General features: G+C 35.0%; 4 protein-coding genes across 6 annotated transcripts in view; 1 reads left to right on the top strand and 3 right to left on the bottom strand.

Annotated features, from left to right (window-relative positions):
- LOC110422188 (NADH dehydrogenase ubiquinone complex I, assembly factor-like protein (DUF185)) overlaps positions 1 to 4,111 on the top strand; it is a 20,317-nt gene extending 16,206 nt beyond the window's left edge. For both annotated transcript variants that reach the window (XM_021436000.1, XM_021436001.1), the window contains exons 10-14: positions 569 to 737; positions 823 to 939; positions 2,236 to 2,280; positions 2,785 to 2,913; positions 3,490 to 4,111. In XM_021436000.1, the coding sequence (XP_021291675.1) occupies positions 569 to 737; positions 823 to 939; positions 2,236 to 2,280; positions 2,785 to 2,913; positions 3,490 to 3,624 (595 nt within the window). In that variant the 3' untranslated portion in view covers positions 3,625 to 4,111. The remainder of the gene's footprint in view (positions 1 to 568; positions 738 to 822; positions 940 to 2,235; positions 2,281 to 2,784; positions 2,914 to 3,489) is intronic.
- A 127-nt stretch (positions 4,112 to 4,238) lies between these two features.
- On the bottom strand, positions 4,239 to 5,776 carry LOC110422189 (Pectin lyase-like superfamily protein). The gene is made up of 5 exons (XM_021436002.1): positions 5,571 to 5,776; positions 5,303 to 5,462; positions 4,973 to 5,179; positions 4,627 to 4,874; positions 4,239 to 4,556 (listed from the first exon to the last, which is right to left on the bottom strand). The coding sequence occupies exons 1-5, from the start codon at positions 5,774 to 5,776 to the stop codon at positions 4,397 to 4,399; spliced, it is 981 nt and encodes a 326-aa protein (XP_021291677.1). The 3' UTR covers positions 4,239 to 4,396.
- Positions 5,777 to 7,451: 1,675 nt separating this feature from the next.
- LOC110421616 (large ribosomal subunit protein uL13w-like) lies at positions 7,452 to 9,430 on the bottom strand. Its single transcript, XM_021435239.2, has 4 exons — positions 9,070 to 9,430; positions 8,387 to 8,503; positions 8,190 to 8,277; positions 7,452 to 7,800 (listed from the first exon to the last, which is right to left on the bottom strand). The coding sequence occupies exons 1-4, from the start codon at positions 9,339 to 9,341 to the stop codon at positions 7,657 to 7,659; spliced, it is 621 nt and encodes a 206-aa protein (XP_021290914.1). The 5' UTR covers positions 9,342 to 9,430; the 3' UTR covers positions 7,452 to 7,656.
- Positions 9,431 to 10,823: 1,393 nt separating this feature from the next.
- Positions 10,824 to 13,111, bottom strand: FMA (basic helix-loop-helix (bHLH) DNA-binding superfamily protein). Of its 2 annotated transcripts, XM_021435705.1 has the most exons (5): positions 12,970 to 13,111; positions 12,624 to 12,755; positions 11,812 to 12,507; positions 11,286 to 11,720; positions 10,824 to 11,127 (listed from the first exon to the last, which is right to left on the bottom strand). In XM_021435705.1, exons 2-5 carry the CDS (start codon positions 12,645 to 12,647, stop codon positions 11,038 to 11,040), a joined length of 1,245 nt encoding a protein of 414 aa, XP_021291380.1. In that variant the 5' UTR covers positions 12,648 to 12,755; positions 12,970 to 13,111; the 3' UTR covers positions 10,824 to 11,037. The 2 variants fall into 2 exon arrangements, with proteins under 2 accessions (XP_021291380.1, XP_021291379.1); XM_021435704.2 differs by lacking the exons at positions 12,624 to 12,755; positions 12,970 to 13,111 and having other exon boundaries at positions 11,812 to 12,589.
- Positions 13,112 to 15,441: the final 2,330 nt, after the last annotated feature.

A 15,441-nucleotide genomic window follows, 5' to 3' on the forward strand; every position in this document is an offset into this window, starting at 1 on the left:
TGAAACGATAACTTTTCATATTCAAACTTTTGAGTTTTTGTGGTTTTTCAATTTGTCTCATAAACTTTGGATTCAGAGGTGTTTCTCCAATATGTCATTTTACGAAGAGACATAATCATTCACATGTAAAACTCACCTACAATTCAATAGTTACACTATGTTACTTTATGTGACATAACTTTTGTACTAAAATAACTTTTCATTATATAATATAATTTTTAATTTTGAAATACACCAACAGTTTATTCACACATAAATGTATATTGTCCAAATTCAAAAGTTGGAGTTTCTTCTGTTGAACATCCTACCTTCCTCAAAGAACTTCCTCTTGGCCTACTTAGATTAAGTTCTATGATCAAGGAACATATCTTTTAACAAAGCTAGTCATTCCAATTTCCAGTAACCATTAATGTATAAATACTGTTCACTAATTAGTTAAAATTATTTCTTGAGCTTTTACATAATGTAATTGTGCTAGCTGGTCATTGCAAAGAATTAATTTCTTTTCATTATGTTGTAAGAGATGGATGAATTGAATGATCTCTGCTGACCCTGGTTCCTTTTGTAGGGAAGGACTATCAGAACTATATAAACCTTTACAAGACTCATTAATTAAATGTTGTCTTGAAATTCTGGAACTAGATAAAAGCAATACCAATCAAAGCAGTGCTGTTTCAAAAGCATGGTCTAAATTGTTTCCAAAACCTCGAAGATGTTGGCTTCCAACTGGTTGCATGGTAAGTAAACCGTTGAAAGAAGTGATTTCTGTTGCTCAAAGTTCAAACTACTCTTTTGCGACAATATCCCTTTTGACATATGCAGAAACTGCTAGAGGTTTTACATGCAGCATTACCAAAAATGTCATTGATTGCTTCAGACTTCAGTTACCTACCTGATGTGAAGATACCTGGTGAAAGAGCTCCACTGGTTTCAACCAAGGTAGTTTTTTTATCATTTAGACTATTGACTTATGTTTCTCATTATCTTTATTCTTTGTTCCATAGTACTCAATGCTCATATAAGATGAACATTGCTGCTCTACTATAAGTTTATGTGAATTTGCTGCAAATACTTTTTGCCTCTTCATGTGTCCATGTTGCACATAAATTTTCAAAATTTCTCTGTGCTCATAAATATGCCTTCAACTAGGATTCTTGTCTAGTCTAGAACTAACTGTCCTCTTTTTGTTTATAGTAGATAAAACAGGGGTGTTAAGATCTACATCAAGCTAACCTCTTTTATTGGCCAGGAGTTCCATCATTGAAAGTTGTGCTTAGGTATTTGAAACTGTGTAATACCCTGGTTGGTAAGAAAATAAATGAAGATTTGTAAGTGCTTGACAAAATCTGATACTCTGGTAATCTCACCATCCCACAGAGGGGTGTCTAATTAGTGCTGAATATGGCAGATAGCCTCCTGCATACCCTAATGCCTAAAAGACACGTTGAAGAGTAACATCCATAGGTCTTAAAACAGGCAGAAGTGGTGGTTGTGGGGCTAGAGTATATTCTGCTGTAAGATTGAGATATTATTTGAATCCATAGTATCCAGAACTTAATTTTAAGATTGATTTCCATGCCCTTGTGCCTAAAGCTGTCCTAGGACAGGAAACTCTTCATCAATGAAGATGACTTTATGCTTCTATAGCTAACTAAATTTGTTTATTTAATTTACATGGCGAATGAACAAAAATAGACATTTGTCTGGTACGGAGTTCCTAATTTTTTAATTACAACAAATTCTAAATTCAACAACTTCCATGTCTCTTCAAAACTGCATTGATTAATTGATTTGATATGGAGAAAATTGCAATAAGAAGAAGTTGACCTAAGTTTGTTAAATTTGAATTTTCCTCTCATCGTTGCTTCTTCGGCTGCTGATTGTAGTTAAGCTGTAACATTTCTTAAGGGTATAAGTTGGTCAACGAGTATGTAAAGTTTACTGTGGGTAATTATTGTTGTTCAGTAAAGCCCGTATAATTGGCAAACGGCCATAACTCATCTAATGCTAAATTTTTTGGTCTAGACATGCCTGAGATCCATCACGCAATTGCTCAAATATCAGGGATTTTGAACAGAGAGAGAACGATTAGAAGCCTAGTTAGATATTTTTATGGTCACCAAAGTCAATTTTTTAGTTTCCAGGGAAAAGCAGACAAAAAGCTTGTCAATGAAGATTGACATTTCACTCCATTTTGGCTATTAAGTCTAACCTCATTCACATTTTGTTCTGCAGAAAGATGGCTGCAGCTCAGATTACAGCAATTATCTGGATGCAAAGGTGCTTTATTTTTGTTTCCTTTTGACTTTTGGCAATCTTTTGTTTAGATGAGATTATGTAAATGACATCATAAGTACTGTCTTCGAATAGTGGTTGTTTTTTCTAGCGGGATAAAGAGCTACAGCTATGAAAAAGTGACCAGAAAAATAGGCAGAAAACAGAGAATTTCATCACTGTTATTAATGGACTATGGAAATCATTTAATAAATATATCTCCAAAGATGCTGAATCTGATATTTTGTGGATCAATTCTTTGTAAAGCCCTTCAACTTGAACTAAGTGTCAACAACCTTTCCCATTTTTGAAGTGACAAATTCTAGGAGACCTGAGATATGAAGGCCAAGCTTACATTCATCTTTAGTCTATGAATGTGTAGCACCATGATGCACATAATACAATAATACAAGTTGATAAATCTTGCAGTATAGTTTTGTTCTCTTTAATTATTAGGTTTCAAACCTATCTAGATACTCATGATTATTTCCTTGATTCTTTCTTGCACAGGGTGAGGCCGATATCTTCTTTCCTACTGACTTTTGGCTTTTGGAACGCATTGATCATTACTGTTCTGGATGGCTGAAACTGCAAAAGGATAAATCATCCACTCAGGGGAAGAGGAGGCGCACTATCACTGTAAGTTCACTTCTGTTATGATGTGGGATTTCTGTTTCTAATAAAAAAGAGAGTAATTTAGGAGGAAAACTATTAATAGTGGCTGACTGGCTGGCTTACTGTCAAATTTCAAAACCACGGAAGGGTATATTTCTAAAACAGAATCAGGCATTTAGTGATCAACCTGCACTTTGCAGAAACAATTACAAACATAGCAAGATTAGTTGGTCAGACTTGGTAGTCCTAACCTTCACTATATCTACGTTAGAGGTGGCGAAAAATGTATTCTCACAATTCCAATTTGCACCAGAGAAAAAAATTATTGATAGCAATGTGTTAGTCTAACTACTTTGATGAACATGCAGTGTAATAACTCTACAGATAATAAAATTGTTAACAGCACTGTTGTTGGTTAGATCTACCTCTTCCTATTCCTGAAGAGGATATTTGTCCTTGCATTTCTAACATTTCCAGGGAAATCCCTAAAATTGTTGCATTTCTAAAATTTCCAAGATCTTAGTCCTTGCATTTCAGAAAATTTTTACTTTTTAACAAATTTACTGTCAGTCACATGTCTCCTCTTTGCTATCTTTGTAGCTCGACACATCTTCATTCATGGAAGAGTTTGGCTTGCCTTCCAAGACAAGAACAAAAGATGGATACAACCCTCTTCTGGATGACTTCAAAAACACCAAATTTTATCTCAGTGTTCCGACACATAATATTAAATAAATTGTCAACGTCAGAAATTCTAAAATACTGGCCGCTTCACTTTCTGGGAGTAACAGGTTTAGAATACCTCAAGGCTCATGAAGTAATGAGTTTAATCAGATGTGTTGTGAGTAGTGTGCTGGTCCCAGTGTTGCCATTTCTTAGCTATATGGTTCTATTAAAATTTTTGGACAATTGGAAGCAAAGTAGTCAGGCAGCTGGCTACTGGTGGGGTACCGGACTGGCTTGCTATGCATGCCCAAGAGATGCCTCATTGAGAACGATGCAGAATATCAGGAGTTCTGGAGACTTGAAGAAACTTAAAAGTTTCAATTTTTCTCCTCATCTGAATCAAAGAAGCTTCTATTTTTTGTTCATTTATTTCAACCACAAGAATAAAGAAACAATAATAATCTAACCTTTTGCATAGAAGAAAGAATTATAAATTGCTTTCATGTACACTGACGAAAGTTTTGAATTAATAGAGAGCTGGAACATTGGCCTGGAAGTACTCTTAGTCAACAGCATGTTGTGACAGTTTGAAGAGAAAAGCTTCAATTGGCCAACACTTGGCTGAACAATGTATGTGGATTTATGGTGTTGCTCATGATTATGTGCCCTCCTAATATTATGGCATTTCAATTGAAGATAAAAGAATCCAGCTTTTGGCTATATTAAAGTGCAAAATTTGAAGAAACTATAGTCTATAGAGCTTCATATGACAAAGGAAAACAACAGTTGTCATGAGAAAACTAGAATTGAAATTTCCGAGCAACAGGTGAACCGATCATAACTAAACAGGCTGACTCTGTAGCCACCCCTCAGAGTCAATGAATGTCATGCTTGTCAACTGCTCCACAGCTTCAACGCTCAACTTCTTTTCCCAGCTCACCCGCTTGGAAGTGTCAGATCCAGGTCCATGGTTACCATACTCCACAAAAGTTAATTGGTTCCTAAGCAAAACCCATTAAAATCAATCAATTATATGAGTTTACTGATTGAGCATACCTAAAAGAAACTTACTCATAGCCGGTAAAAGACCAAGCGTCCCAACCACCAGGCTGTATAATGTCCGAAAATTTGCAGTTATAGAATAGCACCCTGGAATAACCTCTCCATGGCCTCCCCAGGAAAGTTGTACCACTGCCAAGCACATTGCAGTTCTTGAAAACAAAACCGTTTGCATCATTTGGGTTTGTTCTTCCTTGTGCTGTGATAAAACCTGGAAGACCTGGCTCTAACTCTCCTCCAAGAAAATGTATAGCAGAATCCTACAGATAGTAATGATAAACAAATTTAAGAACAATCTCATGTCCCTTTATATATCATCATTATTATATGATCACCAAATTAATTAAGTTTAAATTACCTCATAGATAGATTGGCCACTACCAAAGATGAAATCAACAGCACCTTCAATGGTGCAACGCTTGAAGTAATGCCGGCCTTGATCATCCCACAAAGTATCTTGCAAACTAAAGAAGCCGCATTTATAGAAGAAAGACTTGTCACCGGCAACCATTGCAGCAACCGCCGGTACCCTAGGATTGTTGCTATTCGGACTGTTGTATGAATTCTGTTCGTTCATATCGTTACAAGGAAAAACTTCAGAAGATTGACCTTTGATGGTATATTTATACATGACAATGAATGTAAAAACTTTCAGGAATCATCAAATAGTAGAGAAGTGACTTCTTACCACAAAGCTCATGGATTTGACAACAATATTATCAGCTAAAGATGAGAAAGTAGGGCTTTGTAGAAGTGATTGATGATCATCCCAAACAATGGAAGTTGCTCTCTTTCCAGCTCCTTTAAGAATTATAAATGGCTTATCATAGGGAATCTTCACCTTCTCCCTATATAGGTATACAGTATTTCTGTCATTGACATACATGCAAAAGTATATATCGATCGGCTTTGTAGAAATGAAATCCTTGAAAGTTATTTTTCCACAAACATTTTACCTGTATGTGCCGGCTTTGATATGGATACAAAACCAGTTTCTGTTATTGTGTGGAACGTGGTTTATAGCTGATTGAATGGTGGAAAAGTTGCCATGCCCTGACTGATCAACTAACAATTTTTGGCATCTTCCCTCTGCTGATCCTTGTTGAAAACTCAGTAAGAGAGCAATGAACAGACAGTAACGGCAATGAAGGAGTGGCATCATCAAGAATGTCAACAAGCCTGCAAAAAAATGAAGAAAAGAGAAGGGGAAAAGAAGGGCTAAAATGGAGTTGAATGGAGGAGAGGAGAAGAATCTGAACAATGTTGGTACTTACATTGTAACCAGAAAAGTTCTTTTAAAGGAAAAAAAAAAAACTGCCAAAGGGTTTTGGAGGGAAACTTGAAAGTCAATGGTCTGTTTATGGAAAATATATATTGTGATTAAGCATCAATTAGAATTAACTGATTTTGATTTATATGATTTAGTTTCCTTTTTATTTCTTTTTCTTTTTTGTTTGGACATAATTATTTCCAGCAATATTTTTCCTCTTTGGTAATTGGAAAACCCTCTGGCACTAAAGCATTTCACCCTTGTAAAACATTATAAGAACCCAAAATAGGGAAAAAAAATCCAAGGAAAAATAACATGGAGCTTGATTTGGGTAAATAAGAGATTTTGATTTAAACCAATCATGGGGAACCTTGGGTAATTAATTAAATGAGGAAAACATTGCAACAACAAATGTCTTTGCCATTCATATATTTCAAAGTGAATGTTCGAACCTCCTTGACTAAACCTTCTTAGTTGGTCTCCAGTCTATACCCTTTCATTTGGTTTTGCCTTTTCTGGACAGCATTTAAGAACATCATAAGGGAAATTCATGATCCTTGCTTTAGCCGTTAACTTGCAGTTATAGAATCTTTTTTCTTTTTTTACATTTATTAACCATGAACAAGGTAACAAAGAAAGCAAAAGAACAAAAATAATTCCCCATGCATGCTAAAGTTTTTGAATAAATGAATATAATATTGTCTTTTTATTCCTTGGCTTGGTATAGTTGAAAAACGGAAATAAAGAACTGAAAACTCTATCTGATGTTAAATGGTTTTACCCTTCATTTATGAGGAGAAAAAATGATTAATTTAATCATTCCTAATCCTCCCGATTAGGAATTATTTATTTATAGGAGAATGAACCTGCTCACCTTTTCTCTCATTTTTCTCTCCTACCATTACCAAGTATTAGTAAAATCCTTCGTCGCCCTTTTCTTCAACCCAACCGTTTCCATCTACCCATTTCTCTTCCAACATCCTACAACCAGGGAAGGTCTGTAGTTTATGTTAGGTCACCACATCAGTCTCCCATTTATCTTATTAGTATTAGCAAATATAGAGATGCATCATGAAGATTCAGGCATGTGGTTAACACTTTTTCTTGACAATGGAAACCAACCCATGACCCTAAGACTTGGCAAAATCCACTTATTATATTCTTCTATTGTAACAGAACCACAGCCCAGTCATCTCCGGGGAAAGGTTTTCCTTCCACTACCAACCACTCCACAGTTGTCGAGGATGATTTTCTGAACCATTAATCTCTGTTAGAATTTGGCCATTGTATACTTAATTCGGCACAGTTGATTCGGAGGATTAATGAAAAAACCAACAGATAAATCATTTTTCTGCTTCACTTGGCCACCGGTTAGCAAAAAATATTTGCGCTACATAATAAACCAATGCAAAGGAGAGGCATTACACTCAGTGCAACCAGAACATAGGCCTTGCAGTTATAATCAAAGAAAATATAAGGCTGGTTTCCACTTCAACTTAATGGAAAATCAAACACCATATCACGCTGCAGCAATCTAACGCGCCAAAATGAAATAACAATCACACAATGACCAACCAGAAATGGGTGTCCACTAAATAGCCAAAGGAAATGTTTCTCAAGCAAATTTCGAGAAGAAAAAAACCGAGTACCGTACAAATACATATCGCTTAACATCTACTTGAAAAGATTACGAAAATAAAATTATGAGCCACTCAAAAGACACTATCAAAATGCATTAAACTTAACCAGAATGTTTTCAACTTTGTCTATGATCAATATTTGATGGGAGCAATAACAGCCAACTGGGCACCAAGCTTCTCCTCAGCAGCCTTCTCAGCTTTAACCCTAAGCTTATTGAGTTGCTTCCTTCTCTCATATGCCACTTGAGCTCTCTCCTTCCTCTTCCTCTCAAGCTCCTGGAGGGAAGTATAAGGCAACAGAAAGTTAAAAGATGTTATTCCAAGGTTTAGATTGTGGTATGTAGTCAGAAAGATAAAAAAAAACTGCTTAATATCCCACATACAAATTAAGACTTTTTCATCCAAGCTTAAAAAAAAAGGCAATAAAAGAATGATAATGTAATAAACCACATCATAATAGGCAGACAGAACAGTCAAGCCACTTATAAACTTTAAAGGAACACAAGCCAACATCAATATTCAAGGCCTTTATAGGTAGAGAAAGTATAGAGGAACAAACATCAGAAATCTATACAATAAACCCCAATTCCCAAGTAAAAAGTCAGGCAAAAAGCATTGAAACATAAACTGTATTTAAATAATTGAGCAGGATAACCAATCTTCACCTTGATAGTGTCATAGTGGTTCCATCCAACCTCAGATGAGAGCTTGCCCAGCAAGCAGTACTTATGTCCTTTCTGAAGCCTCAAAACCCTAATTTAAAAACCAAACGAAAAATAAAAACATTGAGCACAACTAGTCATTGAAGCAAGTGAATCCAATGCTAAATTCCCCAAAAGAAATCGACCACTGCAAAACTCACTTGAGAGCATCAGGAATCACCATCCTCTTCATCTTATCGTAAGGAGCTGGAATTCCCTCATAAGCCTTCAATCGAGCAAGAGCTGCTGCACCACGCTTAGTCTTGTGAGGAATCATCCTGCAATGAAAACAAATATTAACAAATATATCAATAATCATCAATCCAAATACACCACAATTCATAACGAAGCAAAGTGCATAGTTCAAAATGGACAATGCAAGAGTTTATTCTTCATAATTAAGCTAAACAGCCTTCCTTATGAACATAAATAAACCTTCCCGATCAGTATTCCATATATTCAGCAATAATGACCTAAAGCACACTCATAACATTTCATTTGTTTCCTACATTTTCCAAATAACCAACAATGAGAAAACAGAAAATCCATCCTAGAACTTCAAAGTAAACTTTTCCCATTTACCAACTCTAATACCAATCATCAGAAACCCACAAATTTCATTCCTTTTCTTTATATCATTTCCAATAACCAAATAATAGAACTTAAAAGAAACAAAAAAATTCCATCAAAATATTCACCATAAACTCATCCCAACTACCAAGCATCAAAAACCCAAAATGAGGAACCCAAAATAAAAAATCATTCATTTCCTTCACACCACCGCAGAAACCCTCAAACACCCCTTCCCCCAATAGAACAACAAAAAACGACCTTAAAAACATACCCACGAATGGTACGCCAGAGGATCTTAGCAGGAGCACGAAAGTGGATGGGGCCATGAGAAGGCTTAGTGTTCATACGCTTCCTCAAGAACCTCATGTACTTCATCTTCTGCCTCACCAATCCACCCGACATGCATATCTCTTCGCATCTCACCACCACAACTTTTTGCCCATTCAGCAACTCCTTGGCCAATATGGAGGCAAGCCTTCCTAGCATGTGGTGCCTTGCATCCACCACCACCTTCTTGGCGCAGATCCCTGACCCTGAAACCATGTTTTATTTATTCTCTCTTCTTTACCTGGAAGCTTAGGACAGCTGCTGCTGCTGCTGCTGCTGCTTCTGATAGAAAATGAAAAGAGACGCTAGGGTTTTGTGGGGTTAGGCTTTATAATTGGTTCTTACTTGTGGACTTCTTGTGTGGATTTCGGTTTTGGTGATTATGGCCTTTTGGGTCGAGAATCTTGATACAATGCTTTGTTCCAAATGGGCTTTTCATGTGCTTGGGCCTAATTTGTAGCCCGAGTTCCAGCCCAACAAACTAATTCTTCTTCTTCTTTTTTTCTGAAAATCTTATTGCATATTATAAGGCAGATGTAGTCTTTTGATTTCAATAATCATATATTACTATCAAAATTTATTAAAAACATATGAAAAAATTTATTTTTTACCTTCAAGTTAAGCATTCCCAAGGTTAAGCCTGGTGCTGAGTTTCATTTCTAGGGAATATATATTTTTTAATTTAATTTTTAGATTTTCCATATGCTTCTAATTTTTTCTTACCATCATAATTTAAAACAATATTAACTGAAAAACCAAGATTAGTTATAAACTTAACATCAGATCAAATATCAATCCAACAATTACAAAACCTGTTTAAATGTGGTTTGACTTATCAAATATCGAATCAGATTGAAGAAGTTTGATACATACTATGTAACTTATGAGGGAAGATGTGGTAAAAATGTCACTATCACATATACTAGAGCCGTATGTTGTAGCAAGAAGTTTATAGTTCTATGTATATATAGTCTGTCGAGTCAAGCTGACTTTCAATTGCATTGATTTCTGATGTGTCGAGCGAGGAAGAAATTAATTAAGCACAGAAACCCCACACGCTGAAAGCTTCTACTGTTCTACATACAAATGATGCGGCAAGGACAAATATTAAAGACGAGGCAAAGCATGGCCAAACCCAAAAAACAGAAAGCGAAGGACGTGGCGGAGGCCAGGGAGGCGTGTATTGATGAATTGAGCCTTCCCCAAAACCAGATTTGATCCAAAATGACAAAAGTCGGGGGCCCCAAATAGAGTTGGCAACGTCCGAGTGTAGCCTAATACTACAAAATCTTGATTTCTGACGAGTCAACCCACGGCCATGCAAGGAGGTACGGGACCTTTCGTTGACTTCCCACCTCTTCCTCTTAATCATATGTACACAATATTGCCAATCATTTCAATTTCGAACGGGTACCTTTGCAGAACCCTGTCTCCCCATTTTGCTTTCTTTTCTTCCCTCTTCTACATCACCTTCCTCAGCCCCAAAATTAGTAAGAAAGAAGAAATAGAGAGAGAGAGAGAGAGAGAGATGCACCATCAAAATCAAAAGGATAATGTTTCAAATGACCCAAAGTTATTTCCAAGTCTAACGAAGCTACATTGCTTCAGTAAATTTCACGAATAAGAACAAGAATGGGAAATGAAAGAGAGAAGTTAAAACATCAATCTTCAAATAAAAACACTTAGAGAGAAGTTTTACTCTTACAGGGAAAAATATCAAATACAAGTATATGGAGAAAGTTTGCTGATCACAGAGAGTGCATCTGGGCTCACTGACACTACCACTATTATATGTTTCCATGACAAATTCAAAATATCCATTGAAAAAGGTTATTGGAAAGAGCCAAATGTGGGTATCTTCGACTGGACAAGGCAGCTCAATATTTTCCCTCAACCTGGATTCCCCATTACATTACATGCTGCCGTTTGCTTGAATGAAAGTGAATATTTGTTGAACCGAGCTCGCAATATCTTCTGCGCTGAACCTAGCTTCACTTGCAACCTGCATATACAGGCAGAGTTTTAGAAAAGATATATAACTATGGAATCCTAGCAAGTCTTTGTTTCTCTATTCATGTTGTCATAGCATAGGAGTAAAGGAATTTATGGTGAAAAAGAAAGATTATTGAAAGAATTAGAAGAAGAAAAATATTTGCATACCTTAACATTAAATGAATATAGAACTGTTTGCTCAATGGTGGTGATGTTGGTGTGAAGGATATTAAGCTGCAAATCTTCAAGAGCAGCTATGGTTTTAATGAGTTGGCCTGGCCTTCTCCTAGACAGGATCTTAATCATAGCATCAAACCCTAAAAGCTTGACTTCAACATCTGCCAAGCAAGATTTGTTTTCAGCTGTTTCTTCTCGGAGTCCGGTGTCGAAGTCCACAAGCTTGATTTGATCATTCGGGAGAGACATAGGAGCTGGAAAGAACGGTTGTTGTTGCTGTTGAATTGCCATGGAGGTATCTCCCATTGGCCGTGATGAAGCTTCTCCATACAATCTTCTTCGTTTCTGAGATTCCAGGCATTGAAGAAGTTGCTCTAATTCTCTCACAAATTCTATGGCTCCACCAATAATTGAGGCTTGATCTCCCTGCAGAAACCAGAATAAATCTGTCTTTTAGAACAAACAAAGAAGAAAAAAGAAGAGATCGATTAATCTTGATTAATCATTTTCAGAATACCCTTTGAACGTACGAGCCTGGCATGAGGGACCTCAAGACTCGAAGATGCTCATTCATTTGCTTCCTTCGATTTCTTTCAACAGCTATGTGGGTCATCCGCTGGCTCTCAACTTCTTCACTTGTTTTGATAGTTCTTGGTCTCTTTCTCTTGTTCTTAGCTTCAGTTGTTGGGTTTTTGTTTTGAACATGATCTTCTCCAAGAAAACGAAGTTGCACTGATGCATTATCTGAAACCCTAGCTTCTTCATCTTCTCTATTCCCCTTTTCTTCCACTAATATTCCTGCAGCTCTATTCTCCACATTCTCAATCCCAGATGGAGGAACCATCAACGACTGATCCTCTAACCTGTCGTTTAAAACTGGAAACCTGAGAAAGTAACCAGCCGGGTCAATCCCAGTTTCTTCTTCAGGGATCCTTGTTTGGTTTAACGCTAATTTGGGACCAAAATCTGCAAACTGCATAACATCAGCGAAGCTCAGTTTATCATAAGACGTTGGGGTACTACTGCAAAACCCAGATGAAGATATCTGTTGCTGTTGTTGAGGATTATTCAGCATATAATCAATCATTCCGTTGTTATCACCAGAAGTTTCACCAATCCGTGGCTGCTTCATTAGCTGGTCTTGATGATGATGATGATGATGATGGTCATGACTGTGATGGTCTAAAGAATAATCTAGCCCGGTAAAATTTGCCTGAAAGAAATCAAGTTTGTAGCAGAATAACATGGTGATGAAAAGATTTCTTTTTTTTTTTTTTAACGAAAAGATATGGAAAAAGTGAAGGGGATAAGATTATGAGCTCTGAGTACCGAGTAGTTTTCTTCTTTCTCCATTGCTATGATATATACAGTGATGATTTTAATCAATAACCCTAAGTCAGGTCAATCCGAGTAGAGACAAACCCTTAGTAAAAAAAATCCTCACATAGATTCTCCATGCACCTGAAACAGTAACAAATCCTTGTTAAGTTACAGCAAGTAAATAAAAATTTCTTGCAGAATTAGGAATGATAAACAAAATCACCATTGAAACATGTAGCATATATACACCATGACAACATAAAAGACTATTCGACAAACAAAATTTACATCGTGCCAATAACGAGCTTTTGACCTAATGGTCAGGCATCTATCTTAACAAGGAGGTGAAGTTTACAAGTTTAAGATTTACTCTAGTCTACGTCCTTGAGAACAATTAAGCTGATGGGAATCAGAGAGAAACAGATAATAAGACAAGAGTGAATATGAAGTGGGGTATTTGATATTTGAAGGGCAGAAACGCATGGGGTACCATCAAGGGAAAGAGATGGTTTTTTATGAAATGAAAGCTTTGGGGAGGGTGAGGTGGTGAGTTGTGTCTTATGTAGTGGGTCAGGGATCAGGGTTTGCCTGTAAGGGCTGGCTTTGACCTTGGGATCGATGGCAGGAAGAGAGAGAGAAGGGAGAAGGAGCCTGTGGATTAATAATGTACACCTCACAGTTGCACCCCCCTTTCACCTCACCGTTATTTATGTGTTTCACAGGCCACCAACGCTCTTTCCCTTGCTTTTTACCACCTCTTTTCATGACCTTAATTAACTCTCCCATGGCTGCGGATTTCATCGTTCGAAAGCTTTCAACTTTGAAAATTTAGAAAATCAAATTTTTTCATGACTTTGAGGTAATTAATTATTGAGTAAGATATTAATTAGAACCAAAATGAAGGAAAAAAGCAAAAGTTTGAATTAACCGACCTACACCAAGCCTATTTTTTTTCCAATTATTAAGTTGGAATTTAAATTTTGTTGGTATTGGAGCACATGGATAAAGATGCACCTTTATTAATTAATTAGATATGTCTGGAACCATTAATTTATTGGATAGCAAGATATATATATATATATATATATTAAGTGTGATATTTTCATATAAAAACAAGTTACATTTATATCAAGTTGAATTCCTCTTTTATAATAATGAATTAATTTCAAGACAATTTAAAGCATGTACTTTTTTTCAGAAGTAAAATCAAAGGAAGAATATAAACTTAAAGATTAACATTTTTGAATATAAGATATAGAATATAATCAGTTTATATCTTCATCATATATGATTCTTTAAATAAACTTTGTCCGAACAATAAAATAATAATCATCTCCCTAATACATAATTTAGTATCAAAAATCCCTTATCCTTCTAAACAGAAGTTCCATGGTGACATGAACAAGGAATAATATTAGTTTTTCATACTTATCCTATCACAAATAACCAAGGCTAACCTTTCCCACTGTTCTGTTCAATACATTTGAGTCATTAGCTTCAATTATTCATGTTCCTATGTATATTTACAAGGGTTCATATCTTTGAGACGACAATTTTTCCTTTAATTATCGATAGGTTGGAAACCTAAGCTAGCATGGATCATAATGGTTGAGAAAATTTAATTATTTTTCCACGTCGATATACCAATATAATAACCTGAAAGATTGAGAGACCGTTAATTCGAAGTTGGAAAATTAAAAGTTAAAATAAAGGTGAGGATTCACATGATACAAGTGACGCTTTTAACTCATAACACGACGACAAGCTTCTGTCTTTGGACCAAGTGGCTTTCTTTTCTACTTGTATTTCCACTTCATCGAAAGGGTATTGTTGGATGATAATGGTTAACATGTCTAGAAATCAGTATTCTATTGACGTGCGAAATCGAAAACAGAAATTATGAGGAAATATTACGTGAATTTTGACTCAGTTTTTTTTTTGAACTTTTAAATTAGCCTTTAAACATCTTTAATTACACGATTAGGCAATTTATCCTCCTAATTTTACTTTATTTTCTTTAATTAATTAATTTAAAGTATGTTAAACGATAATAAATGCTAGCAATTTAGGCTTTGCGAAGCAATGATTACGTTTTTTTGAAGCCTATATAAAATTTGAATGGTCTTTTTTTCTTAAATATCTTCAGGTATAATAAATAATAAAATAATTTTTTAAATATTAATATTTTCTTTTTTTTAATTTAAATTTTAAATTAAAAATACATAAACTTTTTAATAAATAGATTGTCTAATCAAAGTTTTAAAAATGACAATAATTTTTGTATTGATTTAAATATTAATCTAACTCAACTCGATATAAATTCTAAAATTTATAAAATAAAATCAAACAGTAAAAATACATCATTTTAGATTTTATTAAAGTTTAGACTATGGTTTTAAATTATTACTTACATGTATCGGTCATAACATGCTTAATAATTTTAAAGTTGCCTTGTTCATATCAGTTTTATAAAATACTTGCTTGAATTTTCTCTTTTTTTTTTAATCTTGAAACGTTGTTATTCCACGATTAGGCCCCTGTGAATTTACTTTGTTCAAATCTATCCTCCTAATTTTACTTTTGTTATTTAATTAATTAATTTAAAAGTATATTGAAGGATAAAAAAGAATGCCAACAATGAATACATTTTTTCAATTCTATATAAATTTTAATACCCTCTTCTTAAACATCCTCACATGTAAGAAATAATAAAAGAAAAACTTTTTAATTATAATCTCTTTATTTATTTAACTTCAATTTTAATAAATATATATTTTTTAATAAAAATGAATTTTCAAAATTAAAAATAATTATAATTTGAAAAATT

This window comes from Theobroma umbraticum, unplaced genomic scaffold (genome assembly GCF_002168275.2).
Source record: "Theobroma umbraticum cultivar Fairchild unplaced genomic scaffold, ASM216827v3 scaffold_130.0, whole genome shotgun sequence".
In the NCBI taxonomy this organism is placed as follows: domain Eukaryota; kingdom Viridiplantae; phylum Streptophyta; class Magnoliopsida; order Malvales; family Malvaceae; genus Theobroma; species Theobroma umbraticum.